General features: G+C 52.5%; 1 protein-coding gene across 4 annotated transcripts in view; it reads left to right on the forward strand.

Moving 5' to 3' along the window:
• Positions 1–369: 369 nt before the first annotated feature.
• CLUAP1 (clusterin associated protein 1) overlaps positions 370–26,230 on the forward strand; it is a 70,759-nt gene continuing 44,898 nt past the window's right edge. Inside the window, exons 1-7 of one of the 4 annotated variants that reach the window (XR_004298536.1) lie at positions 434–533; positions 16,595–16,710; positions 19,885–20,014; positions 21,406–21,502; positions 22,385–22,619; positions 23,674–24,021; positions 24,770–26,179. Coding sequence is in view for 1 of the 4 variants with exons in the window: in XM_032397717.1 (XP_032253608.1) it covers positions 16,601–16,710; positions 19,885–20,014; positions 21,406–21,502; positions 23,737–24,021 (622 nt within the window). In the remaining 3 variants the exon portion in view is untranslated. Of the gene's footprint in view, positions 534–16,500; positions 16,711–19,884; positions 20,015–21,405; positions 21,503–22,384; positions 22,620–23,673; positions 24,022–24,769; positions 26,180–26,230 lie in introns of those variants that run through there. The other 3 variants (XR_004298537.1, XR_004298538.1, XM_032397717.1) reach the window with 3 other exon arrangements.

Raw genomic sequence — 26,230 nt, forward strand, 5'->3', positions numbered from 1 at the left:
AAAGCCCGAGCCCCAAGCCCAAGCGAGGGGAGCGTCAGCCCAGGCAAGACTGGAGGACGGGGAGCAATCCCTGTCTCGGGAGCCCCCCCGCTCTGCGTATGGGGCACTCAGCCGGGCCCAGAAGGCACCAACCTGCCGGCTTCCACCGGGGGGGGGCGGCAGGAGGGGGCGCCGGGGTCGTCTACGTCCGCCAGCGCCCACGTCCGCCAGCGCAGAAGCGCTCGGCCTGCGGCCTGCCTCGTCCGCGCCTCCGCCCGCCACCGGGCCTCACCCGAGACCCGCCCGCTCGTAAGATGGCGGCGGCGGCGGTGGCGTCCCACGTGAGGGCCGGTGGCCAATGGGCTTCCGGCCTCCGCCGCCAGCCCGGCGCGGGAGGCGGAAGTGCCGCGGGCCGCCGCCTCCGTCCCGGCTGCGGCTCCTGCCGGTTACATAACTCGTTTCGGGCTCCGCGCGGCCGCACTTCTTGGCTGCCTGCGACTCCAGGATGCTCTGAGCCCCACGACGGCGTCCGCTGCCGCCGGCTCCCGTCCGAGGTGAGGCTCCCCCGGCTCCGGCCTGCGGTGGGGCAGGGGTCTTGAGGGAGGAGGGAGCCGCCCGGACCCGGGCCGGAAGGGAGAGGCGGGGCCCGAGTCGGCCGCGGCGGGGCGCGGGACGGCCGGGGCGCGACCCACGCCTCTAGGTGCCCAGACGTGTACGCGGGGTGACGAGGGGGCCGCGGAGCTCGCGCTGGCGGAGGCTGAGGAGGGCCCGCGGGGCGTCCGCGGGGCGAGGACGGACGCGCTTCCCAGAGCCGCCCCTCCCCCCCGCGCCCCCTTTGCCTGGGTGCTTCCCGGCCAGGCCCCAAGACGAGTTGGTGGGGGGAAATTTGGGACCAGAGGTCAGGCTGCCCCTCGTTTCCCTCCCGGTCTCCCTCCTGCTGAAGGGCCTGGCCTTTTCGCAGGTCAGCGGTTCGCCTGGCCTTGCCTTTGCTTTGGTACTTGTTGCGCGGATTGTAGTTATTTGCCGACTTGTTTGCCCTCCTGTGAACTCTGAAAGCCTGGGGCTCTGTCTTCGTTGTCTCCGACTCTTTCGTCCTCAGCTGTACCTTTTGGTTTTAAGATGCGTCAATTTCTTACGTTTTTGATAATTTACAGATTGGCCATGCAGACCCTACGACAGCTCTGACCTCCTCCACCAGATCGGGCACTTCTCAGGGAAGACTGGGAGCCTGTAGCTCCTGTGGTGTGTCCCCGTGGGAAAATTGTGAGGGAGACTGTGGGCCTTCTCTGGACCACTGACAACACGTATCTGTGTGCCCGGCGGGTGCCGGAGCTCAGGACCAGGAGTTATTCTGCAGTAAACGTGGGCATTGGCAGCTTCATTGATCTGTTTCACTCTGCCAAGTCCTGAGCCATAAGATTTTGTTACTCAGTTGTCCTGATGGAAAAGGATAGCAGCCCCACACAGTAGCTCCCTGTGGCGCCCGGGTGGTTGGTAATTGAAGTGTCAGAACTGGAGAGAACATTGCTGGTTGCAGAAGTGTCACCAGAGGACTGAAGGCAGAAAGCCTCTAGTTAGTGATTAACTGAGTGATCCAGGAAAGATAGATCCAGGCCATCTAAAAAAATACCACAATTCCTATGACATCTTGTGATGTAGAGATAAGTGTGAGAAGTTATTTGTTTGGCCCGCGAGGCAGGAAGGAGGGGAGTCTTGAGCATCACTGAATTAAAAGGGGCTGGAACAAAAACAAATTCTGTCTCTCACGAAAATCTCTGAATTGCCTTAAGTTTGGAGAAGAAGGGAGTAAACACTAGAAGAAACTCAGGGGTGGCTGAAATATAAGTCCCGGTCATCTTTCCAAATGGACAGATAAATCATGGCAGTGCGCATAGGTCTTCAAGCCATTTAGGATTTGTACCCGTCAGAATCAGTGTGCAGCTCGGCCCTGGAGAGTGCAGTGTGCCTGAGCTCCTTCTCCGTTGGGCCACAGTTGGCTGCAATTCCCTCTCACTGAGCTTGCAGAAATGCTGGGATTCTATGAAGACAGTTAAAACCTGTACAAAACAAAGTCAACGCATGGTGTGGCATTGACAGGCCAGAATAAAAAGTACAGGCATGTTTTTAAAAGGTCTTTGTGTAGCTTTTGCCTCTGTAACTTGCAGTGACTTTGTCATCTGTTTATTTTAACCATACCCACTCACAGACTTCAGATATGACTTGAAGTTGCTTAGTAACAGCATGCCTCAGTCTGGGATGGAAGAAAATTCCTGGATGGTAGGAGATTTGAGAGATAAAAGATACTTACACCTGAACCGGGGTGATGCTGTCATTGCTGACTGGGTACTCGGCTCCAAGACTGGGCATCAGGAGACTATTAGCAGCATTTTGGTTTCTAGCAACCTGACGTGTGTTTAGACCAGATGGACACAGCGTGCTTACACCCAGCTGCCCCAGGTAACACAGTGTAGAGAAGAATCCTCAGAGCTCTGAATTTAGGCTGGCACATGTCTTTGCCCTGCTGAAATAGCTCAGAGGTCTCAGCTGTTTGTGACAGCTCTCCTACCTGAATAGAGAGCTGGCTGCCTATCAGGCATTGTCTTCTCTTAAATGGTTGCTCCTCCGTGTCTAAGTTTTATCTCCATTATCTTCCCTTGACATCTCTTTCTGGAAGGAATCCACAAAGCCTTCATGGTTTTTCCATTTCTGTTCCTTGTGTGCAGAAAGCAAGCTTGGGGTATAGACCCCGTGTCAAAGCTGGTCTTGCTTATGTCCGTGTGCATTGCTTTCAAGTAAATGCTGATCTGCAAAATAATACTGGACCTCATGGGTCTCTTTCTGGCTAAGTTCATATGCTGATTTTTTTTTCTTCCAGGAAGTATTTGTGTACTTTGATAACATCAAGATCAAGCCTCCTTCCCTAAATATCATTCTTTTTTAGCATGACCTCTGATAGGAGCTAGCTGGCAGGCCAGTTCTGGGTTAGCTGATTAAAGAGAGACCCATGCATCGGAAAACCCAGTGAGCAAATGGTAGGTTAGTGTTCTGCTGTGAACCTTAAGGCATTTGCTCAGTTCTCATGGAATGATAGGAAGGACGTCTGTACAGGGAGCCAGGGCTTTCTGCGGGAGGTGGTTTGGGGTCCAGGTCAACAGTTGAACCAGTGTTCCCTGGAGCCTGAGTGCCCCACTGCGGAGGCCCGCGTGCATGCGACAGTCGGCCAAGGTGGCCACAGCACTGAGCTGAACTAGATGGTCAGGTAGAGGAGTAACAGCAGATGAGGGCTGGTCCTTTGTTTGTCCTGTCTACATCTCCGACTCCCCATCTCTTCACCTGAGATCAACTTCCTGCTCAGGTAGGGCCTGTGTGGCAGGAAGGGGGCGAAAGTACCTATGAATGTGACAGTGTAGAGATTTTTAAATGTCTCTTCAAATTGTAAGAATGATTACCCATTTTGCCCCTAAATGGACTCTTAGTGCCAACTTTTACTCCATGGCCTTGGAATAGCATGGCATTTTGTGTACTGATGCAAGAAATAAACCTTCTAAAGACAGATTGATAGTTGTAAAGAAGCAAAGAGGAGGTGCTTGTGGAAGGGGACACAGAACAGCTGTCTGAGAAAGTCTCTGTTCCCTTTGCTTCCATAGGAACACCAGAGAAACGTATTTTGTCATCTTTAATAAAACGCATTAAAAAATATCCTTCTAGTTCTATTTCTTGTTGAATAGTTACTGTTGTTAAAAATCAGATTGCGTTCCTCTTTTTTTATTTCCTGAATTCCTGAAATATGATCTGTTTGGGCAGCGAAGTATTGAAATTTGAGCCCATGTTGAAAATGACCGAAAAGAAAGCAGTTTCATTGTATAAAACAGCCTGTGGGTAGTTGTCCCTTAGGTACTAAAAAGAATTCTTATCTGGAAAATGTTGACACAATATTTACACCTTTTCTGTAGTGTTCATGGGAGTGCTGCTGGGTACTTGCTTCAATTTTGTTTCTTTTTCAAACCACTCCTTCTCTCTTTAAACTCTGCAGAAGGGCTTGCTGGTTCAGAGAGTTGCTACTCTTTCTAGTCTTAGTTTCAGATTACTTTGTTTTTCCTCTGGCCATCCATTTTTAACAACTTCATTGAAGTGTGCCAACAGAAAAAAAGTACACTGCTTGACAAATGGTCATGGGATGAGAGTACCTGTATACCCACCACCCCAAAGACCCTTCGGCCCCTTACCAACCAAGCCCTCTCCTATTTAAAAACAACAACAACAACAAATCATTAAGATTTTATTTATTTGAGAGAGAGAGAGCTGAGAGAGAGCTGAGCGAGAGAGAGCATGAGCAGGGGTGGAGGGGCAGAGGGAGAGGGAGAAGCAGGCTTCCCGCTGGGCAGGGAGCCCAACGCTTGCTGGTTCCCAGGACTCTGGGATCATGACCTGAGCCGAGGGCAGACGCTTAACTGACTGAGCCACCCAGGTGCCCCCCAAAAATCATTTTCTCGTAGGAAACACCAGCAACATTAACAGTCATTTTACTGGGGATGGGGTGAATAGGGGAATCTTAGTTTTGCTCTATATTGCATGTGACTTACTTTACTGTGAACATGTGTTCATAGTAAAACAAAAAAGTTTGCAAGAGCATTTCCCTCCTTCAAGAAGAGGGAAATGTTTTTATCTTATTTTAATTTAATTTAATTTTAAGTAATCTTTACACCCCACATGGGGCTCAGACTGACGACCCAGAGATTAAGAATCGCATGCTCTGGGGTGCTTGGGTGGCTCAGTCGTTAAGCGTCTGCCTTCAGCTCAGGTCATGATCCCAGGGTCCTGGGATCGAGCCCCGCATCGGGCTCCCTGCTTGGCGGGAAGCCTGCTTCTCCCTCTCCCACTCCCCCTGCTTGTGTTCCTGCTGTTGCTATCTCTCTCTGTCAAGTAAATAAATAAAATCTTTAAAAAAAAAAAAAGAATCGCATGCTCTTTGGACTGAGCCAGCCAGGAGCCCTGGGAATGTTTTTTTTAAACCTTTTTAAAAATGGTCATCTAAAACTTGTAAATATTTTAAATTGGCTTTTGTAAAGCCACTTAAATTGTTTAATAATTACATGGGAACCCTTTACAATATGTTCACAAGTCTGTTTATCGTCCTTATCCACAACTACGTCCTTTTTGCTTCATTACAACTTTGAATCTGTGTTTAGAACATTTATTTCTGGTATCCGTGCACAAAATGCCATGCTATTCCAGGGGTCTGGGATTTGAAAGCACTATGAGAGACTGTTTTGGGGCAAAATGGGTAATCATTCTACTTATAATTTGAAGAGACACTGTAAAACTTCCAAGTTGCTGCTAATTAAAAACAGCCCGTGAGATAATTTTCATAAAAATGTATTCATAATTTTCTCATACCACCTGAAAGTCTTTTTTTTTTTTTCTGAAAACGAAAACAACTCAAGCTCATTTAAAAAAAAATAATAATACAGAAAGGAGTGATGAACACAGACATCTGTGTAATTCCAGAGGCAAATGCTGACAGGAGGTTGAATTACTTTTTAAAAATAATAAGTTAACCTCATGATCAAGTGTTAATTTATACCAAATTTGACCCACTTTCATAATTAACATCTCTTTGATTCCGAAGGATCTTAAACGCAAAGCCAGAGAAGCGGAGATTAAAAACCCGTCAAACAACAAAACCTCGCTGAGGTGGAAACCTAGAAGAAAGGCCGGGAGGCCTGGCCTGCTGGGGGCAGCAGGGGGGTGGGGGGAGGGGGCAGAGTCTCTGAAACCCAACTCCCCTATTGCTGTACTTTTTCCTTTCAAAGTGAGTAGCTGCCTGGTCCCTGTCACCTGCCCCCAGCAGTGCTGAGGGCTGGTCGCAGCCGCCAGAGTTCTCTGTGGGAGAACACACACTCCTGGCTGAGTTTGAGCGCTAGACGGGGTTCAGTCTCGGCTGGTAGTCAGGACTGCAGATTATTACATATGTTTTTATTCCCACCCCCTTAAAATTTGGCTGTTTACAGGTAGTTTTGTTGGTAAACCAAACTAGTTGACCACTCAGTGGATCTGAACTTGGAGCTCTATTCTGGGTGCACCTACCAAGATCCCAGCTTAAAAAGCCGAGGGGCAAACATGCTTCTCCAAGCCATCCTCAGGCCCGACCAGCCCACGCCCCTGTGGCCCTGACGCCCTTGCGCTCTGTGTCTTTCAGCGCCAGCATGTGAGCTGGCAGTGGGGGCTCATCTGCACCCTCGTGTTCTATTCTGGGAAGATGAGACACGTCTGGAACATTCCGGCAAGGGGACCATGGCTCCTGCTCGCGGCTCCACATTTCTGGCCCCCCAGTTCCCGTGTCCCCTTTTTCTCCTAGCTCATATTATCCAATCTTCCTCTTTGTCCTTGTCTCACCCCAGACATGGGCTTTCCTTCTCCAGTTCTGACAGTGGCCAGCTAAGGCCACAAAAGGCAGAGAGCCCTTCGGCTGCCTGCCCACAGTCCAGTCCCCTGTCTGTGTGGAAATTCGCCGGCCCCAACGCTGTGACGAAGGTCCTGAGAACAACCAGAGGATTCTCTCCGACTGTGTTGACCAGTGTTAGTGCAGATGCCTTCCCAAGGAGGATCCGAGGTTTGCAGGTGGCACGTGTGCACAGTGGTCTCAATATATGCCCTCCGCATCTGGTCATTGTACCTTGGATGTGCAGTAAAACAAAATAGAGAAATAAATTTAAAAGAAAATTAGATCTATGTCATCTTGCACAATGTAAAGCTTAAGAGCAGAGCTCCAAAATGCAAGATGTCCTCCTTGTACTGCACGGAGGTCTTTGTCTTTGCCTTCTCACCCTCGAGAATCTGAAGGAGGGCCCACTGTCAAGTGCAGGTACCCCAAGTTCGCCGGCCCCTGGCAGAGAACGTGGCACCTGACTAGTGTTTACTCTGCAGTCAACTGCTCAGATCTGAAGCAGAGCCATATGTTTGATGACCATTGAAGGAGACACAGCATATCACCATCACCCCAGCAAGTTGCCTTCTGCCTCTTCTCAGTGTCCCCCACTGCATCTGCTTTCTGATTTCTGTCACTTCTGATTCTTTTAGCCAGTTTTAGAATGTCCTACAAATGCAGTCCTCTAATATCATCAATTCGTGTTTGAAGAGAATTGTCTGTGAGAATTACAGGCTCCCCTCAGAGCATGATGAGGTGGGTTTTAAGAGGAAGGCTGTTTGGAGCCCGAGTGTCGGGTGCTTGTTTCTTGTCATCTTGTACATTATTCATGTTGCTTCTACACTGAGGTTTTAGAAGGAGCTCAGGCTGCTGTGGAGACGCTTGCTCCCCGCCCCAAGCAGCTGCCCATGTGAACAGCTGAGCTGTGAAGAGTGCTCGCTGTGTCCCTCGGTCTCCTTGGAGCCCTGTAGCCCATTTTACTGCTGTGAAAGGCAGGCTTCTGTATCCATCCCTACCTTAGTTTTCCTTTTGTCCCCCATCCATCCTAAAGGCAAGAGCTTAGAGCTCATTACTGTTGGATTTTTCAAGCCGATCAACCTGGTGTCAGCAGAATTGCACGTTCTTGAGAGCCCTGCATCTAGTTCTTGGGCCGAGGGCGAGTGTGTGCTAATCTTCCCTTGAGCCTCACCTGAGAAGAAGCCTGGAGTTTGGGGAAAGACTTCGTCATGGGTGAAGGGAGCTGAGGTTTTGAGAAAGGGATGGACTCAGTTGTGAGCTTGAGAGGGTTTGGGGAGGAGAGTCCTGAGGGAGGCTGCTGGTTTCCAGGGAGGGGAAGCTGTTGGTGCCTTGTTGTGGGTGTGCTGGAGCAGAAGCTGGGCCGATGATGGGCACGGGATAAAGCAGGAAGGTGGCGGCATGTGGGGCAGTGCAGGTTGTTGTATGGAAGGGAAGCAGGTGGCGGGAAGGCCTGTCCCAGAGGGGGATACACAGTACTCAGAGGAGTGGCTATGTGCACAGGAGGAGACGTGGAGCTGGGCCAGCAGTTGGGGTGGCCCTTTGGAAAAGGCCATCTCCTTTTATCTTCTCAGCGACAGAGAAGCAGAAGCGCCTATAGGACAGATGTCTCGGTGGTCACAGTGACCCCAGCATCCTTGCAGGGTCTGAGACCACACGGAGGACATAGCACCCAGAGCCTAAGTGGAAGGTGGCTAACCTCGGCAAGGAGAAAGGACCCTTTGAACCAATGGGAGTGAAAGAAGAAAAGGAAGGGAAGGTTCTATTAGTGATAGAGGGTGCAGTGTGGCCATGGCTGGCCTGAATACCGGATGTCTGATGAGGGCGAGGGGAGAGGCCAGAGCACCTCCTAAGACATTAAGAGGATGGGGTGGTTTTTAAAAGTTGAACGTGGCTTGTGTGAGACCAAGAAGCAGTGCCTTTGAAGAAGGACTGTGGGACCTGGGGTGTCAGGGCACAAGGGGAGGGGTGTCCAAGAATAGGGTTGTTCCAGCCTCCTTACTTGGGATGGGAGTGGAGTGCCCTGTGGGCTTCATGACAGTGCCGGGAGACCCCTCCAGGAAGTGGAATGATTCCATTCTCAGCCCCCAGATTCTGAATCCCCAGCACTTGCCAGTGGAAGGGAGATGAAAGGTGTTCCTGTGGATGTTGGGGACGTCCTGGTGGCTTTTCCGCCACTTCACTCTGTCCCTCTGGCTGAGCATGTGGAGGCAGTGCCCAGGTGTCCAGACATCACCCCTTCCTGCCACCTGGGAGTCCTCAGGGAAAAGTGGCCTTCGTACAGGTACCAGGGGGTCATTTTAGCACAGAAAGAAGACAAGGTTTGCAGACAGCCTCCTGAGGATGAGGTCAGGGAAGGAGAAAGGGTAGAGCAGGTGAGCAGGCAGGCCCTTCATTTGGATCTTGGAGAATCTGGTTTCTGTCCCCTTGAGTTGCTTCACTCAACCACCCCGGCCCCCCACCCCCCACCCCGAGGCAAAGGGCAGGATGCAGACCCAGGAAACCCTGGCGAGAATTCTCATAGAAGCCTGAACCTTTGCAGCTTCATGTTTTAACTTCAAAGTCTAAACGAATTTTGGGTTCCCTGTACAACGTGCCCCTACTGTTGTAGTGTAGATGTGTCTGTGTCTTTGTAGGGAAGTGTCCCGAAAGGTGGCTTGCGTGCTGAGGCTTCAGTGCCAGCACCCGAGGGCTCAGAAAGGAGGCCAGAGGGGGGTGAGGTGGGGCGGCTGTGCTCTGGCTTCACCCTCTGGCCCCTGTTCTCTAGTGAATCATCAGGATCCTTGTCCCTTAAGCCCTAAGAGTAGCCCATAGCAATAGGAGACTGGCACATGGTGGAAGGTTCTCGATGGGTAAGTGGGGATTCCTACAGGTGCCAGAGGTGGGTCTCCTGGCCTGCTTCCTGTCTGTGAACCGGCCACTTGCCACACCAGCATCTCATGTGCCCTGCCACCCTCTCTGTAAACTGGGCCTCCAACGCCGGTGTTTCCTATGGGACCCGCACACCAGGCTCTCCCTTTCCCTGCCTTCCTGTCCTTTCTCTGCCCACTGACAGCTGGGCTGGAACAGACTCGGCACTATAAATGCTGCATTTTTCCCTTAGTTAAAAGTGACTTGTTTCTATTTTTAAAATCAAGGCTTTTGAAAACATGGAAGTACTTTTAATAGGGATGTGAGAATCCACAAATAGCTGTGCATCTTGGAGCCCAGTGTTTTTCTTGAAAGTCAAACAGGGAACAAATCCTGTCCCTTTGGTCAAGAGCCTTGTCCCAGGGATACTAAGGAAAAATTTATAAATCCCTGGAATGAGATGCTCATTTATTATAGATCTCTCCCTTTGCTATCAGGCTCAATGTAGAGGGTTTTTTAAAAACTTCTAAAAGCAACTTTATTGAAGTTTAGTATACATATGACAAACGCATCCAGTGAGTTTTAATGTGTGTGTGTGTGTGTGTGTGTGTGTGTGTGTGTGTGTGTAACCACCACCACCATCTACAGAGAGACATTCCGTCCGCTCAGGAAGTGCCCCACCCCCAGCCCTTGCTCCCGGGCTCCTCAGATGCCCAAGGTCGGAGACTGCCCAGACCCTGACTGCTGGCTGATGTTGCCTGATTGCTGGCTGATGTGCTTGTACTCCTTCTGTCCCCTGTGCTGGAGGGTCTGCTGAGAGCACGCTGTTGGTGTCCTGTCCTGCACCTCCTTTCCGCGGGAGCTCAGAGCACATTTGCTCTTGACCAGGAGCACCGTGGGGCACAGCCAGTGAAACACCTGGAGCTCTGCGGAGAGCAGCGAGGGCAGGCAGTCGTGGCACCCCATTTCTCGGGCTGGCTCGAGCCTGCCTCGCAGCAGATGAACAGTCTAGAGAGCTGTTCCTGGAAAGAGGAGGACATGGAGTTTCCTGGCATAGGTCTAACATTGGAGCCGAAAGTTGATTTCAGATTCATCTGGTGATTGTGGTTCGCGTTGATTTCTCGGCTGGGGCTGGGTGGAGTCTGAGTGTGATCTTTACTTTCTCAAAGGCATTTTAAGTTGCCTCCCCTGTGAAAACTCATAGACCGCACAGACATTCTTGGCTAAGACTCGGTAAGTTCCTCTGATCACTTCTTACACAGTGACAGATTTTTTCCTTTGAGTATGAAATAATTAAAATTGGCCCAAATCTGGAGTAAGCTACCAGGTGGGCCTTGGTGGGCTGGTGGTTCTTCTTCTTCTCTGAGTCTGTGTCTTTTGCCAAGCTCCCTGATCTTCAGCCTTGTCTTCCCAGGGGTCCCCCACCCCACCCCGGCCCTTTTGGGGGTGGCACAGATGCACATGCATGCATGTACACCCCCCCACACCCCAGGTGGCAGGGTCCAGGCCAGCCCCCCATGGGCACCAGCCTGGGTCCCTGCAGTTAATTTGCAGGCTACAAAGCTTCTGATTCTTTCTGGAATCTACTGTGACTGTCTTCAGAAATAATTTTTTTCATCCATTTGTTCACCAAAGAAACATTCACTCAGGATTTGTTTTGTTTTGTTTTGTTTTTAACAGCTTTATTGAGATATAATCCACATGCTATACAAATCACCCGTACAGAGTGTACCATTCAGCATTTTTAGTGTATTTACACAGCTGTGTGTCCATCACCACATTGAGTTTCAGGACATTTTTACCGCTCCCAAAAGAAACCTCATACGCATAGCCACCCCCCTCCCCCAAATCCAGCCAGCCTCCAGCAACCACTCGCTTACTGTCTCTCTGGATTTGCCTGTTCTAGACATTTCATGTAACTAGAGTCATAAGACATGTGGCCTTTTGCGTCTGACTTCTTTCACTCAACATCACATTTTCAGCGTTCATCCGCGTTGTAGCAGGTGTAGGTTTAAATGTCCCCTGCAGTTTATTGATTTGTTCATCCATTGACAGTCAATTGTGGACTCCCACTCCCTCCCCTGCTCAATTCAGAAGCGGGAGTGTGTCCTTGCTGGGGTGCTGAGGAGGATTTTCATAGATCATCCTGTTTGGCCACCTGGATTGGCAGGTGGTGATGTGTTTGGGCTTGTCCACTAGGATTTTCCCTGAAGATTGTTGCAAGGGGGGGGGGGGGGGCTTGTCCCCGGAGCCTTCTCTGGAAAGACTGCACTGAGGGGCAGGGCTTGGCCTTGGATGATGTGGGGTTGTTGACTTTGACCCAGAGGCTCCAGGTTTTGGCAGGGACTTCGTGCACGTCCCAGTTTTCTTGGCCCTGAAGTGGGGAGGCGTTGCCCTAAACTGGCCCTGTGGTTGATATTTAGCATCTTGGGCAGCAGGCCAGCTCCTAAGACAGTGTCCTGTGTCCTGTCGCTCCTTAAAACATCAGTGGAGTTTGAGATTTGGTTAGCTTGGGTCCTGAGCAGTATTCCCTGAACCCATAACCCTCTGAACCAGGCGCCTAACCCACCTGGGATCCAGAGTGCAGATCAGCGAACCAGCCATGGTTTGCCGAGAACTCACTCATCCAGTGAGCAGGTGTGCAGAGCGGGCGGTGGCTGCTGCAGCGTGTGGCGCTGCTTTCCGGAGCTCGGGCTGCAGGCCGCCAGAGACATTGAAGTCAGCCACCTGGCCAACCTGCCATCTGTTACCCGAAACTCGGCCTCCGTGGAAAAGTTTGGTTGGGGTTGGTTGGTTGGTTTTTAATTGGGAGCATTTTCTTTTCTTTTTTTGAGAAATGCACTTTATTTTTTTTAAGGTTTTATTTATTTGAGAGAGAGAGAGAGAGAGAGAGAGAGAGAGCACAAGAGGGGGGAGGGGCAGAGGGAGAAGCAGACTCCCCGCTGAGCAGGGAGCCCGATGGGGGCTCCATTCCAGGACTGTGGGATCATGACCTGAGCCAAAGGCAGACGCTTAGCCAAATGAGCCACCCTGGTGCCCCGGGAACATTTTCAAACACCTATTTGGCATACCTATCATCCAATTCAACAATTATTAACATTTAGGCACTTTTGCTCCAGCTAAATTAAGTTACAGGATATGATGTCATTTTGCTTCTACATATCCAGTGTACATCTCTAAAGAGTATGGACATTTTCTGCACAACCACAATGCTGTTCTCATATCTTACAAGATTAATGAAACCTTTGGTTGTTGCTTTTGTGCATGTGTTGTGCCAGAGAACTGTTTATTTTAAAGTATCAGAGGTATCTCTCAAATAAATAAATAAAATCTTTTTTAAAAAGGGGGGGGGCGCCTGAGTAGCTTGGTCAGTTAAGCGTCTCCCTTTGACTCAGGTCATGATCTCAGGGTCCTGGGATCAAGTCCTGTGTAGGGCTCCCTGCTCAACAGGGAGTCTGCTTCTCCCTCTCCCTCTTCCCCTCCCCCTGCTTGTGCACTCGCTCTCTCTCAAATAAATAAAATCTTTAAAAAAATAAAATAAATAAAGTGTCAGAGGTAAACTGTGTGTGGATTCAGAACCCAGCTAAGGGGATTGTGGGGCAGGGCCTCCTTCCAGTTTAGGTGAGCCAGAACTGGTTTGGTGCCTCTCACACTGAACCAGCAGCTGAGAACCACCTAAGTTAGGAATCGGAGCAAAACTACTTAGGACATCACTGTTTGTTTGTTTTTTTTAAGATTTTATTTACTTATTTGATGTAGACACAGCGAGAGAGGGAACACAAGCAGGGGGAGTGGGAGAGGGAGAAGCAGGCTTCCCGCCAAATAGGGAGCCCGATGCGGGGCTCGATCCCAGGACCCTGGGACCGTGACCTGAGCCGAAGGCAGATGCTTAACGACTGAGCCACACAGGCGCCCCAGGACATCACTATTAAAGGCTAAGGACATCACTGTTAAAGTCCTAGTCCCTGGACTAGCCAGACCATGCTGGTCACCAGTTGGTGGGCACCAACAGCCCACATTGATGGGCAGTTCTTCTTCAGTTCCTAGCCCTTTGCCATCAGCAGCTCATTCCAGCCTCAGCACTGTCCTGTTGGGCCTGACCCTCTCTATTTTAGAGGGGACTCAGAGCCTGGCTAGCGAAGGGTGAGCCAGAGACAAGACCAGGCTCAGTGTCTGAATCCATCCCTTTTGTGGAAGAAGGCAGGGTTACCCTCCCTTTGGGTGTTGTGCAGAAACCTCCAGGGGAGCAGTACTTTGTACCTGAATGTGAAGTGCCAGGGTCCATCCTGCTCTTGGTGGGCGAACCCCTCTAACCCGTACACTCATGTTCTGTGGGACAAAACAGCCCTTGGCTCGGGCTAACTGGGGAACCACATCCTATCCAGTGACTGCTAGGATATATTTTGGACAGAGATGACTCATAAAACTCAGGACTTGCCATTTTTTGGTTGACCAATCCCATGTCCCAAGAGGTGGCTGGCCACTTGAGAGGCATGAGGTCCCTAAGGTCACACTAGCATGTTCTGGGCCACAGGCCGCATCCTGGATACCAACAGGGACGTGGGCTGGAGTGGGCGGCCATAGATGGGGGTGCTGAGCCCTGGAACGGCCCCACTGTTCAGGAACCAAATAGTGGAGCTGTTGTTGACCCAGAGATCAGGCTGGATGGGGTCTTGTTTTTGAAGTTGCATCTCAAGAAAGAAGAAACACCAAGCAACATGGGAAGATCAGATTTGCCTAGATTGAGGGTAGTTTCTGTTGTTTGGTTGGTGTTTCAGTTTTGTTTTGTGTTTGGAACTAAGAACTTAAACAAATACAGCCCAGCAGCTGGGGCCTACCCTATCCCAGCAGGCCTCTCACTTTAACTTTTGTGATGGCTGTGTCCCTTGTTTTGTCAGCACAGCTGGCTGTCTCTGCCCTGCCCAGAAAGAGGCTTTTGTCTAGGTCAGCTTAGCTTTCAGGGGTTCCATCAAGATCTTGTATCCAGAGACCAGCTCTGTCCCCTTCTAAGTGATAGGTCTCTAGCAGGGCTCCTTCGTAAGGTCGAGTTGGTGCCTCAGCTGCTGCCTGACCCTGGACCCATGGGGGCCCACCAGTCCTCAAGCAGGAACAAACCCTTGTCATGATGAGCATCCCATTCTGTTCCCCTCAGAGCCCCGGGGGAGGGCACCTTGCGCTGTGGGGCGGGCCATGGGAGGGGTCCCCACCTTGCAGACCCCACATAGGCAGTGTGCAGGCACTTGGCTGAAAACATGGAGGGAGGAGGAGAAAGCGGGTCCCTGCTCATTTCAGCTGTTGAGCCAATGCTGTGCAGAGGGACGTGTCAAGGTGACATGGTCCCCGCCACTGGGAGTTTGGCGTGTGCTGGAAAGACAGAGCCCAGTGTGGCCACAGAGCTCCTGCAGTACGTCCACCTCCTCCTGCCCACCTCCTGACTGCTCAGCCCACGTGGTCCTAGGGGGCTGCCAGGCCACGAGCGGCCCTCACAGGAACCCTTCTTGCTGAGTAGAGCCTGCTGGGGTTGCGTCCAGGGCTTAGAGGCTGAGCATCTGCCTTGCTGTCCCAGTGGTCAAGCCTCGGGGTGGATTTCAGCCCCTGGCAGCTGGCACATTAGGACATGACCTTCCCGGGGACCCTCCCGGAGACACCTGAAGTCTCATGGGAACCAGGCACTAACGATGCCAGGGCAGTCCGAGCAGGTGACCTTGAAGGATTGTCACAGGCACTTACTTGGGCTGGCTGAGTGGTCAGGGCTGAACATCCGGGTCCCCAAGACCTTTGGGTGTCGCCGGGATAATCTCGGTGCACACTCACAGAACTGGTTTCTGGATTAAGCTCAGGTCAGTAGGTGATGACCAGCCTCTCTGGGGTCCCGCCACCCCCAACATTTGTTATGAAAAAGTTCGAACATGCAGAGAAGTTGAATGTGTGGGCAGTAAGTTCCTGTATTGTGTCTTAGCTGCCACCTGGATCCAGTGGTGAATAGCATTTTGTCATGTTTGCTTCCTAAGTAGTTGTATTCTCTTGAAACATTTAGTTTCAGACCTCACAATGCCTCACTCCCAAGACTTCCTACGTAATTACACACTTCCTTGTCCAGTACTGTCAGTAACAGCTTCGTAACATCATCTGCTGTCCAGCCCGTGTTTACATTTCCCCAGAAGGTTATTTTGACTTGTTCTTTTTCCCATTGGGGGTTTACACATCACAATCGGTGGTAGATCTCCTCGCCTCTTTTAGTTTACTTTTTTTCTTTTTTTTTCTTGACCTTGATCTTTTGAAGAGACCAGGCCAGTTGTCCTGTAGAATGCCCCTCCTTCCGTGTTTGGTGGGCGTCATGGTGCCCTTGAACTGAAGCCTGTGTGCCGTTAGGCCTGGAGGCTTGATTGGGTCCGCACCCAGCATTTTAGGTGGAACCCTGGGTGATTAGCGTATTTCACGTCGCGGTTAGAGGCTGGGCTGGCCGGGCTGCTGGACCTGGGTTGGCAGGTTCCGCTTTCTCGTAGTCAGTAAATCCTGGGGGTGCAGGTGCTTTGTGGGAGCCCAGCCTTTCCACCTGCCTTCCTTCAACTAAAACAAAGAGGCTGCTCCAGCAGCCTGGACTGAACATACTCTCCTGATGTAGAAGAGTTGTTAGCAGGGCGCCCGCCCCGCTCTCAATCTCAGGGTCATGAGTTCAAGCCGCACGTTGGGCGTGGAGATTGCTGAAAGAAAAATAAGAATGCAGGATCCTTTATAAAATAAATAAATAAATAATATATTTTTAAATATAAAAGAGTTATTAACAACTCATGACCCTTGATTTGAACTTTGGCGTGTCTCATAGTCTCTCTTCCTTCCTATGAGTCTTTGTCCGCTGGCTGGGGGAGGAGGAGCAGCCCAGCCAGCTAGCGCTACTTCTGCTGAAATCCAGCCCAACCGTGGCCCCCCACCAGGCTGCCCCGGGGGGGACCCAGGTCAGGAGACATCGGGATGTGGGGCAGAGTGGGGACGGTGCTCTCTGCAGCGGCAGAGAAACACAGAGAAACAGCATCGGGAGTGAGACGCGAGACCAGCCGGGGAGGAGCCGGGCTGGGGCGGGGCACCCCATTTCCTCGTCTGCAGTGTGGGGGCGACTGCCACCTGTGCCTTAGGGCTGTTGTGAGAGACAGACACACTCGGTGCGGGTACTGAGGAGACGTCCGTCCATGGGGGACCATACTAGCTTCCCTGTCTTGCCTGCCTCACAGGTTAGCATGAGGAGGAGGTAGCGTGCGGTGACAGTGCCCGGTGGGCTGGTGAGGGGGAGCGGCCGCCCTCCTGACGCCGCCTCCCTCCCTGCAGGTGTGAATGACAGAGGTGGTGCCGTCCAGCGCCCTCAGCGAGGTCAGCCTACGCCTTCTCTGCCACGATGACATAGACACCGTGAAACATTTGTGCGGCGACTGGTTCCCCATCGAGTAAGTTGAGCAGCACCCACTGTCCCAGCTGCAGCTCGGCGGGGTGGGGGGCGAGGCTGGGGGCGTGGGACACACGTAAGTGCTGGTGCTGGAGCCAGAAGACTTGCTGTGACAGCCAGCGTGGCCTGGAGGTGCCGGGGTGGCCCAGGGTCACCTTGCCTATTGTTGGACCCTAGGCCTCGGGCCCTGGCTACCGTCAGCCTCTTTCCACCTCACCGCATCCCTCGTGCAGAGAGTTCCCCAGAAGGCCTTTCCTGAGAGTCTTTAGTTGAAAAGATGTTCAGTGCAGTGCTATTGATAATTCAGAAAATTGAGAAGCAGCTTAAGTATCGTAACAGTGAGGACTTGGTTCCATACATTGGGGTATGTGCCTGCAAAGGCTTGTTATTCAGCCAGGGGGATAGAAATCTGTTGAAGAGGTGTATTTGTTGATAAGGATTTTTTTTTAATGAGATAATAAATGGGAAAAGTAGACTAGAAAACAGTGTGTATCCCAGGCCTGCTTTTATTTATTTATTTATTTATTTTTAAGATTTTATTTATTTACTTGACAGCAGGAGAGCACAAGCAGAGGGAGAGGGAGAAGCAGGCTCCCCACTGAGCAGGGAGCCCGATGTGGGGCCTGATCCCAGGACCCTTGGAACAAGACCCAAGCCAAAGGCAGTCACCTAATCTACTGAGCCACCCAGGCACCCCTCAATCTGCTTTTATTTAAAAACACGTACAAGAGGGGCGCCTGGGTGGCTCAGCCGTTAAGCGTCTGCCTTCGGCTCAGGTCATGATCCCAGGGTCCTGGGATCGAGCCCCGCATCGGGCTCCCTGCTCCGCGGGAAGCCTGCTTCTCCCTCTCCCACTCCCCCTGCTTGTGTTCCCTCTCTCGCTGTGTCTCTCTTTGTCAAAAAATAAATAAAATCTTTAAATAAATAAATAAATAAATAAAAACATGTACAAGATAAAAGCTTATGAGGTTATATTCCATGTAGCAGGGTGTTTTTAGTAGTTTGAGGTGGGCAGATTATTAGCAGCTACAGTTTTGTCTGTTTTGCTTCCGTAATAGGCACATACAGCTTTTGTAGTGGGAAAAATAGATGCTGGCTTTTTTTTTTTTAAGATTTTATTTGTTTATTTGACAGAGAGAGACACAGTGAGAGAGGGAACACAAGCAGGGGGAGTGGGAGAGGGAGAAGCAGGCTTCCCGCCAAGCAGGGAGCCCGATGCGGGGCTCGATCCCAGGACCCTGGGACCATGACCTGAGCCGAAGGCAGACGCCTAACGACTGAGCCACCCAGGCGCCCCAGATGCAGGCTTTTTATTTTACAAACTGGCAGTTATAAGATAAAGAAGTACTGGGGTGTAATGAACAACATGCCAACTACAGTGAACACTGCTGTATATGTATCATACAGTAAATCCGGAGTTCTCATCACAAGAATTTATTATTTAAAAAAAAAGACTTGTAAAAATGAACTAGATACTGCCAAGCCTCGTATTCCCATGAGTCCTGACCTCAGACTGGTGGTTTAACCTGTTGCAGGCCGGGAGGGAGGAGACAGGCGAGCCTCGCAGCTCTGGTGGGATGTGCCTCAGCCTCCTTGGGGATGTGGTCCAGTGGCGGCTTTACGGGCCATAGAGGGGCCCTGCTTCCGCCAGCAGTCCCGCTGCCGCCGCAAAGTAGCCCAGTATGTGCTCGGATAAGACCCAGTTGAGGCGTCTGCGCCCGGTAGAGTCCCGCGGGGCCGTGGCCTCTGCCTCCTGAGGCGCCCGGCCTGCCTGCCTCTCGTCACAGCTTCCTGCGCCCGAGGCCTCAGGTTCCAAAGATGGTGGAATGAACTGCAGTCCCATGGGCTGTGTGGTGGCAGCTCCGTGTCGTGGCTGCCATGCCAGCTGATCCCTCTGGGGTAGTGTGAGGAGGACCAGGGAGGGAGTGCAGGTGATGCTCAGGCCCTATAGAACCTTCTGGTGAGTGGTCAATGGCCGCTGTAGAGCAGAGCCGAGTAGAGGACCTGTCTGCTATGTCACCGAGAGGGTATGGTGCCCTCCCCTAGCTCTTGGTCTCAACAAGGCATCTCAGGCTAACCTATTACGTCTACCCCAAGCTAAAAAACAAGCCCACACGCCCCTAGGCCCCGAGTGCTCCTGCCCTCCTGACCATGTCTCCTGGCTGTGGTGAGTCTGCCTTTCGTTACTGTCCAGGGGCTTTGCACTAAATGTTCTCTTCCTGCTCCCCTGAGTGAGGGGTCTTGGTGAATAGCCCCTAGCAACCCTAGCCACACCCTGCCCTTGAAGCCTTGTCCCCATCTCTGCCCAGGGAGGTGCAGTGAACTCAAATGCCACTCAGCTGTGAACTTGGCTCTCCCCACACCCCCAGTCTTCAGAAGGACTCCCAGAATTCTTGGAAATCACCCAGGTCTATGGGCTATCAAGGGCCATCAGTCTTAACTCATCCAGCTATCCAGCTGTCCCTCTACTTCCTGCTCTCATCAAGAGAATGTCATCAGAGGTTTTTTTTTCTCTCATCTCTCAAAAAATGATAGTAAAATTATTTTTCCCATCAGAAATTCCCAGTCCCGGGGCACCTGGGTGGCTCAGTTGTTAAGCGTCTGCCTTCGGCTCAGGTCATGATCCCAGGGTCCTGGGATTGAGCCCTGCATCAGGCTCCCTGCTCTGCAGGAAGCCTGCTTTTCCCTCTCCCGCTCCCCCTGCTTGTGTTCCTTCTCTGGCTGTCTCTCTCTCTGCAAATAAATAAAATCTTTAAAAAAAAATTTTGTATTAAAAAAAAAGAAATTCCCAGTCCCGTCTAGGGGCTCCTAGGTGGCTCAGTCAGTGAAGTGTCCGACTCTTGGTTTTGGCTCAGGTCATGATCTCTGGGTCGTGAGATCAAGCCCTGCGATGGGCTTCGCACTCGGAGTCTGCTTTAGTTTCTCCCTCTCCCTCTGCCCCTCCCCCCAAAAATAAATAAATAAACCTTAAAAAAAAAAAACCCCACACATTTTTAAGAAATTCCCAGTCCCATCTAGACAGATTACTGCTTTGAGAAGACCCTTTGGTGTAGGCTGAGTGGTGGACAGACTCCTTTATCAGCCGTGGAACAGTGGGCAGGGTGTGGTTCCACTGTGAAGCCCCACATTAGTTGAGCTTGACCTTTGGGGGTTCACCTCAGTTTGTTCTCCTCAGGTACCCAGACTCATGGTATCGTGATATCACCTCCAACAAGAAGTTCTTTTCCCTCGCCGCAACCTACAGGGGCGCCATCGTGGGAATGATAGTAGCTGAAATAAAAAGTAGGACCAAGATACACAAGGAAGTAAGTATGTGTGGCAAGGAGTTGGTGGTCCCTGTCGCTGCACAGGCCTGCGGGGGCTTGCAGCCAAATCACACTGCCTGCTCTGTGGCCCTTTCTCCTAGCAGCCCAGACCGATTATGAGACTCATACCCAGTTGGTTTCTTTCTGGGTGTAGGTGATACAGTTAGACACAAGTTGAACAAGAGACCTAGCTGCAGGCTGTCATTTTAAAGTAGGGAGGAGTTAAAAAACCCCAAAACACAAAGTAGGGAGGAGTGTAAATGATACACTGAGAACCCCCAAAGTTGTCAAGGGCTCTGGGAAGATCAGTGATTTGTAGAAACTACTAATGGTGCTGTGGTTGGTTGAAGGACACGCTAGGTTCCAGTTAGGGGTTAGTGAAGATAGAGATATAATTTCTTTTCATCCAGCTTCACAGACCTCTCCGAGATCTATGTTGGAGCTCCTAAGAGTCTGTGGCCCTACATCAGCAAGCTCTGCTCTGAGTATAAAATAAAATGAGAGGTCACGGCCACAGACACATTGTTCCGTGTGGTTGTCTTGGGTCAAGATTCTGCCCAGTAATTTTGGTCATCTTCGCGACTGAGTAGTGTTTATCACGTGGGTGTTTACTCCAAGGACAGGAAAAAACCCACTCACAACTGGCAGCAGGTTCTATCTGCTCAGCTTCAGGTTATTTCTTTAAAAGTACAAGAAGAACATCGCCCTTTGAAAGACCCGACCCGCTCAAGTATACCCCATTTTGCCCGTAATTAGATTCTGGCGAAGGTAGTTTCTTTTGAGAGTGACTTTCTGTCCCAGCTTCCTCCTGAGGTTTTTTCTTCCACTTCGTCTCGCATGGTGGTCAGATTCGGGAGCCCCCCAGGCCGGAACTCCCATCTCCAGAACCGCAAGGCAGGCACAGGGCGGCGTGGGGCGGAGCTCTGCCTGGCGTGGGCAGCACAGGGCGGTGAGGCCGCTCAGGCCCCCACTTCCTTTGCTCAGAGACCACCTGGGGGCAGCGTAGGATCCTTGAGGCAAACCTTTTCAAACTTTGTCTCGTCCTGGGTGTCCAGTACGTGTCCACGTGGCACAGTCGCTTCCCTGTTACTGCTGTGCCTTCGACCCTTGTCAGGTCCACCACACATCCCCAAGAGGAGCGACATTCTGACAAGAGGAGCGACATTCTGTGTGTGTCCTTAGTTTAGCCATTTGTGCCACAAGGACCTGCACCCTGTCTTTTCCGTGTGGGTGTCTGTGGGACTGACTCTCCATTATCCTTTGCTCTGTCCCCTCCCGCCCCAGCCCCACCCCATGTGTCGTGGTCAGGGAGTCGGTGGGTGGGATGTGCCCTGCGGTGGTACCAGGAGCCTCAACCGTTAACATGCCTTTATGTCTGACTTTTCCTTCAGGACGGAGATATTCTAGCCTCCAGCTTCTCTGTTGACACGCAGGTTGCGTACATTCTAAGTCTGGGAGTAGTGAAGGAGTTCAGGAAGCACGGCATCGGTAAGGGGCGCTGAGCTCGTGGGGTTTGGCACATGTGCTCTGGCCACCATGTCCAGTCATTTCCCACGTGCTGATGACCAGCCCCTAAATGTCCCTCGTTCCCCTGGCCTGTGGGGACGTTCAGCCTCCCGCCCCTCCTAGCAGGTCTCCCTGCCCCACCTCCACTCTGTTGGCCATCAACCTGTGCTCTTTGCACCCATCATCAGGTCTCTAGGCAATGGCCTCATTCCCAAATCTGACTTGATCAGATTCATAACGCTCCCAGATGTCCTGGTCAGGGAATGGGTACCGCTCACCACACCTGTCGCCACACACATGGCTTATGTTTGGTCACAAGGTGTTCTTGATTAAGAATAGAAAACATAATTGAAAAACAGTCCCAGGGATGCCTGGGTGGCTCAGTCGGTTAAGTGTCTGCCTTCAGCTCAGGTCATGATCCCAGGGTCTTGGGATCGAGTCCCGCATCAGGCTCCCTGCTCTGCAGGAAACCTGCTTCTCCCTCTGCCTGCCACTCCCCCTGCTTGTGCTCTCTCCCTCTCTCTCTTTCTCTGACAAATAAATAAATAATTTTTTTTTTTTTAAGATTTTATTTATTTATTTGACAGAGACAGAGACAGCGAGAGCAGGAACACAAGCAGGGGGAGTGGCAGAGGGAGAAGCAGGCCTCCCCCATCTGTGGTTCCAGATGCCCGATGGTGTGCAGCAGATGAGCCCCATCTGACCATGGGATTTTAGGGGCTCTGACAGGGTGGTTATGGGAGTTCCATCTTTGATACAATGGCAGGGAGATCTGTAGAGATGTCTGGCAAGGTCACTTCCTTATCTGCTTCATGCTCCCTGCCTGCCTGTCCTACCGTGTGACTGTCGCCCCTTCTCCTGCAGGTTCCCTTTTACTTGAGAGTTTAAAGGATCACATATCAACCACCTCCCAGGACCACTGCAAAGCCATCTATCTGCACGTCCTCACCACCAACAACACAGCAATAAACTTCTACGAAAACAGAGACTTTAAGCAACATCACTATCTCCCCTATTACTACTCCATCCGAGGGGTCCTCAAAGATGGCTTCACCTATGTCCTCTACATCAACGGTGGCCACCCTCCCTGGACAATCCTATATCCTTTACTTCTCAGGGGTGAGGGATGTGGCTTCCCAGCCACAAGGGTGACTCGCAGGGTCATGGCCCATGTGCCAGATGGAGCTGCGTTGCCTTCACATGATTCATGAGGCCAAGCCCACGGGACATGTTTTTCCTGACCAGATGGTGGTGTGGGTAGATCTGGTTGTACTCAGTGTTCCTCAGACTTCACTGGCATGAGGTGTGGGTTTTAACCCTCTTGGCCAACAATCCACCTGTCCAACAAATACTGATTGAGAGCCTCCTGTTCCAGGTGCGCAGGAGAGACAACTGTGAACCCAACAGATGGGTCCCCTGCCCTCAGAGGGCCTTGTGCCGCCTGGGGAGAAGACACACCAGTGGGATGAAAAGAATTGCTTGCCTTTGGGAGTGCTTGGGTTCAGACCTCCCTTTCCTGAGGCACCAGAGCTGTGTCCCTCCCCTGCTCCCTCTTTAACCCTCTCTGGGCTGGAACAGGAAGAAGAGAGGCCAGGAGACTTCCTGATAGAGGGTGTGGCCCCAGACACTGAGAGTAAGCGAGCTAGGAGTGAACTGAGTGAGGCTAGGATTTAGCCATGTCACGGGAGTAAACAGGAGGCAGAAGCCTGGCCCCAAACCCTGCAGGCCTCCCAGTCCCTGTGAAGATGGGACCCCCCCCTTCCTTGTCCCAGGGACGGGGCCCTGCCGTTCTAATGACCGAGTATGGGAGTGAACTGGGAATGCTTGCTCTTCCAGCAGACCGGTCGCCCTGGTCCCCAGTCCCTGTCCATCAGCTTTGGTCCAGGTGTCCTTGTGCCTGAGGCCTCGCCCAGAAGGTCCTTTTGTACCACGTGCCACCCTTGATTATTTTGCACAGCGGAGGCCCCTCCCACTAACAAGGCTTTCTGGCGCTCCACGGAGGCTTGGCAGGCTTTGGGGCTCCTTGAGAAATGGTGTGGCATCTGCCCGCAGCCCTGCAGATGACCATGTGGGCCCCTGCTGACCATGCCATCCAGGGGTGTGTGGGCAGGCGAGGCAAGTCAGAGTCAGAGTCTTCCTTAACGATGCCCCACGGACTACATTCAGCACCTGGGCTCCGCGCTAGCAAACCTGAGCCCCTGCTCCATCCCGCACAGGATCTACCGCCAGGCCCACAGCCTGCTCTGCAGCTTCCTGCCGTGGTCCGGCATCTCCACCAAGGGTGGCATTGAGTATAGCCGGACCATGTGACACCAGCCGGGCAGCCGCCATCAGGCCCCACCCTTCGGCACCCTGTAGAACCCGCCTTCCTGGCCATCTGACTTCTCTTGTCTGCGAAGTTGCTGGTGGTCCCTTGCCTGGCCTGTCGGCCTGCCGCAGCTGCAGGCCTGGTGCTACGTGGGCTCGGAGTAGAGCGTCGCAGGGCACACCTGGTCTGACAGGTACGCTGGAGCAGGTGGTGTGGGGAAGAGGGGAGCAGAGCCCGGCGGGATGATGGTACCAGGTAATGAAGCCCGTGGCACACTCAGCCATAAAAACAGAAGGGCCTGAATGGGTACTTGCTGCACCGGGGTGTTGGGAAATGGTACCAAGAGCTGAGGTAGCCTGACTGACTTTCAGAAACTTGAGGAAGGAAAACAGAGTCCTTGAGCCCTTGGCCAGACTTCTGTCTCTTCACTTCCTGAACTGCATGTTAAAAAAGGATGCATTCACATGGTTCAGAAATGGAGAAGGTACCAAAAGATCAAGCCCCGGCCCCAGCCACTCAGCTGCCTTCCTGAGGGGCTTCTGATGCTGCTGCGTCATGGCCGAGCTTCCAGGTCCGCTGTAACAGCAGCAGCTTGGGGCAGGTGCCTGGTAGACCAGAGCTCTGCTCAGATGCGGCCACTTGTGAGTGCCATGTGTGCCGCAGGGGGCTGATCTCAGACCTCCGAGCCACAAGGTGTCATGGGGACCTCAAGGCCCACCCCCTGGTGCACGGACATAGCCCAAAGCAGTTTGGTGGTGGGGGTAACTCACACAGCGGCACTCCATGACCACCTGGGCTGGAATCCCGCCATCTGTGCCTTGATTTGTGCAGGGACTGGGAGGGACTCTGGGCCTGGAGGGCTTGTGCTCCAGGCTAGGTTGTGCAGGCTAGTGTAGGACATCTCCAGGGAACCTTCACCCCTGCTCCCTTCTTTCCCGCAGGCTCTTCCAGCCCTCCTTCCTTTTCTGGTAACCTCCGGAAACCGCCGCCTCTGCCTGCGCCCTGGTCCCGCCTCCAGGAGCGTGCACCAGCCCCACTGGCCGGCTGGGGTGTGGCGGCATTCACTGTGGTCTGTTTCTTCCTCTGCCCCCTTCCCCTCCACTGCCCATTCCTTCTAGCTCCTTCCTCCAAAGCTGGAATGAACTTTTGCTGGAAGGGAGGAACCCAAGTGTTATGGACAGACCTCACCCTAAAGACAGAGGAGCCTCAGAACAATGAGGGGGTGAAATAAAGGGAATGCCAGATCCTTATCCAAAACCAGCCCACAGAATCCTGGGGTGTGAGAAGCCCCTGCCTCTCCGTGAGGGGCTGTCGCGTGGTGGGCAGAGCCTGGAGGCTTTTCACCCCAGCACAGAGCTCTGGGGCTTAGACCCTGACATGGGAGGTCCAGTCTTCCAGTGGCCTCCTGCTGAGGGCTTCCTGCTGTCCTGGGGAGAATGGAACTGCCCGTCAGATGGCAGAGGTTGGCTCAGCTGAGCTGCCCCCAGGAGCTGGACTGAGGACGGGTGCCAGTGAAGTTCCCGGGGGTTCCCTCCCCACCTCCCCAAGTCCATGAGCTGTAGCTCCAAGATGCAGACAGGAGGAAGCTGAGAGTGCTCTCGATGGAGTGGGGCCCCGCTTTTGGGGTGGGGGGCTGTCACGTGCTGTGCAGCCCCTGAGTCCCCAGGGGCAGAGACAGGAGAGGCCGTCAGTGCCAGGAAGTGTGCGTGCGAGCATCACTTGCTTCTGGCGTCACCCTCACCCCCGTTCCCCAAAGCTGCTTGCTGTCTGCCCTGCCCTCCGGAGTAGAGGGCTGGGCGGCAGAGTCATGCCCAGTGTTGCTGCAGTGTCTTGGAGCCATGGCCACGGCGCGCCAGCCTGAGGGCAGGAGGAGAAGGGGAAGCAACCGGGCAGGGGGCCGGAGTGACTGCCATGCTTCCCTCCCTCAGAACTGCCCAGCCTGGGGCCGCCTCCACCCTCGGAGTGGGAGAAAGGTGTTCTCAAGAGGAGGGCGAGCCCTCGGCCGGAGGAGCACTTTTCCTCCTTCGACCGCCTCCTGACTGGTGGTGCCTCTCGGGGAGAGGTCCGGGTCTTGCTGACCTGTCCCCACCTCTGCACTGACCTTGGCGTCATGCTGAGGCCCAGCCTGATGTTCTCTCTCATCTGAATCAACGGTGATTGTGTGATTTTTATTTCTGCCCCGAGGGGTAAGGAAGAGTCTTCTGGAAGGTTTTGCCTTGGACATTCATAATTGAGCTCAGAGGCCTCGCCCTGCCCCTCCCTCCCTGCCCTCAATCACTGCAGTGTCCAGCCCAGTGTTGAACAGATTGTAATGTTTGTCTCATTACAAATAAACAGACTTTAATTGGTCACATCGTGTCTTTCCAGTGCCGGCCCGCCACGCTTTGGGCTCTACCCCAGTG

The sequence above is a fragment of the Phoca vitulina genome, unplaced genomic scaffold, assembly GCF_004348235.1.
Source record: "Phoca vitulina isolate PV1807 unplaced genomic scaffold, GSC_HSeal_1.0 scaffold102, whole genome shotgun sequence".
Classification (NCBI taxonomy): Eukaryota; Metazoa; Chordata; class Mammalia; order Carnivora; family Phocidae; genus Phoca; species Phoca vitulina.